Source organism: Triticum dicoccoides, chromosome 5A (assembly GCF_002162155.2).
Source record: "Triticum dicoccoides isolate Atlit2015 ecotype Zavitan chromosome 5A, WEW_v2.0, whole genome shotgun sequence".
NCBI classification, from domain to species: domain Eukaryota; kingdom Viridiplantae; phylum Streptophyta; class Magnoliopsida; order Poales; family Poaceae; genus Triticum; species Triticum dicoccoides.
Genome location: NC_041388.1, coordinates 560,524,380 through 560,526,384, shown reverse-complemented (window position 1 = coordinate 560,526,384; position 2,005 = coordinate 560,524,380). Strand labels below are relative to the sequence as shown.

The 2,005-nt window shown below is 40.4% G+C and overlaps 1 protein-coding gene across 1 annotated transcript in view; it reads left to right on the top strand.

Moving 5' to 3' along the window:
• LOC119299994 overlaps positions 1-434 on the top strand; it is a 1,351-nt gene extending 917 nt beyond the window's left edge. The window contains exons 3-4 of the mRNA XM_037577086.1: positions 248-362; positions 420-434. Of these exons, the coding sequence (XP_037432983.1) occupies positions 248-362; positions 420-434 (130 nt within the window). The remainder of the gene's footprint in view (positions 1-247; positions 363-419) is intronic.
• Positions 435-2,005: the final 1,571 nt, after the last annotated feature.

The following is a 2,005-nucleotide window of genomic DNA, read 5'->3' as shown; positions in this document are numbered from 1 at the left end:
GCCACTATGTGGACCAGTATAATATATTATTCTCCCACCATCCTAGATTAATTGTCTTAGATGAAAAAAACCTAATTTGGGACCGAGGTAGTAATATTACAAAGGGAGATGCTTTAGCTCAGTCAATTGATAAATACATCAGCATGCTAGTTCTGTGGGTTATAGTACTAAGTCTAATCATTTTATTTTATTTTTTAATATTTTGTCACTACATATGAATAAGATGATTACGTTTGGGAGCATCTAGTTGGGGGCACCTTCTGTGGGGTCACTACCTGCCCGTGGAAGCGCTCAAGTGGTTCCACGTGGTGCGCCCCAGCGTCGGCATGTATCACGCGCTGGACGCACCCCCACCGAGATGGGTTTTCCAATTTATTGAGGATTATGTTTGTATTTTTTTTCTTTTTCGTGGAGTGCAGGTGTACTTTGTGTGAAGCATGGTAGTACCTCTTCCCGGAGCATATGTGTGCTTCACGTGGAAGCACAATTATGCTTTATTGAAAAGCATAGTTTAGTTTGTATTGGAAGCACAATTTAGTTTACGCTGGGAGCACTGTTGAGCTTCACTCCGTGCACACGTTAGTGCTAGTTGAGAGCATAATTTAGTTTAGACTGGAAACACAGGTTAATACTAGCTGAGAGCACAGATTTGCTCGAAACAAATCATCAAAACCTATTAACATATGATCTAAGTTTGAAGTTCACGACAGGAGCAACACAATTGTAAAAACTGTTCATGATTTGGATGCACAATTCAAAAGTTAAATCATTTAAAGAAAACTGAATCTACGAAGAAAAGCACAAACAGTCAGCGTCACATCCTGAAGCTAATTGGGGTAAGAAAAATGCAAAAAAAGATACTCTTTGACGCCCATACAGTGCACCACTTGTTACCACCAAAGAAGATAGTGTAACCTCTATAAGAGGTACCTCTTATTTAGTGATTTTTTTTACATTTACACTAAATGAAGAAGAGGGTAAAAAAGAAGATGAAAATGCCCATTTTTTTTGGAAATGGAGGTATACCCCCGGCCTCTGCATCATGATGATGCATGCGGCCCTCTTATTAAAAATCCAGAAAGTATCAACGTAAAGGTCTTACAGCTCACAAACGGAGCAAAGCAAAGTACATAAACCAGAAAAAAACAAGCGGACAAAAACAACCGATACGGTGATAATAAGGATAAGCTCTCTAGACTCCTATCATGTTATGCGAACGCCATCCGAACCGGTTGAATATAACCCGAGCCACCATCTCCCATTGGTTGCACCCAGTAACCAAAGGCTCCCTGGAGTCCATAGGAGTGAGTAAGGACCACGTACGGATCCAAGCTGTAGCTCTGAAGATAACCTACAAAAAAGTTAAGTTGTGTTATCTGTTAAAAATCATATCATTTCTACAGTTTCATATAGCCCATAATAACGCACATATTCCAATCCGAATACGAGCTGCCGTTATCTGTTCAACCCCAGCTAACCACGTCCCAAACAAAGACGCAATATCTACTGAAGGATTGATATTAAAGGCTATATGAATCGTTCTCCAAAGTAACTTGGCAAGTGGGCATTCAAGGAATAAATATTGTATTGTCTCATCCTGAGCACAAAAGCAACACCGCGAATTACCAACCCATCGCCTCTTAAGAAGGTTGTCCTTTGTGAGTATTACTTGCTTGTGGACAAACCACATAAAAATTTTAATCCGCAAAGGAACCTTAACCTTCCATATATGTAGTGACCATGAGAGGGGGCCAGAATTAATCAGATCCGTATAAAAAGATTTCACCGTAAATATCCCATTTTTAGTTAACTTCCATTGTGTTGAGTCCGGTATGTCGGAGAGTCGAACTTCAATCAATCTCCGAACCAAGTGCATCCAGGCTGTCCATCTCCCACCCACTAACGTACGTCTGAACTGGATGTTCAAGGGAATAGTTTGGAGGACGGTACCTACGTAATCCTCCTTACGTTGCACAATATTGTAGATGATGGGATATTGTAAGGC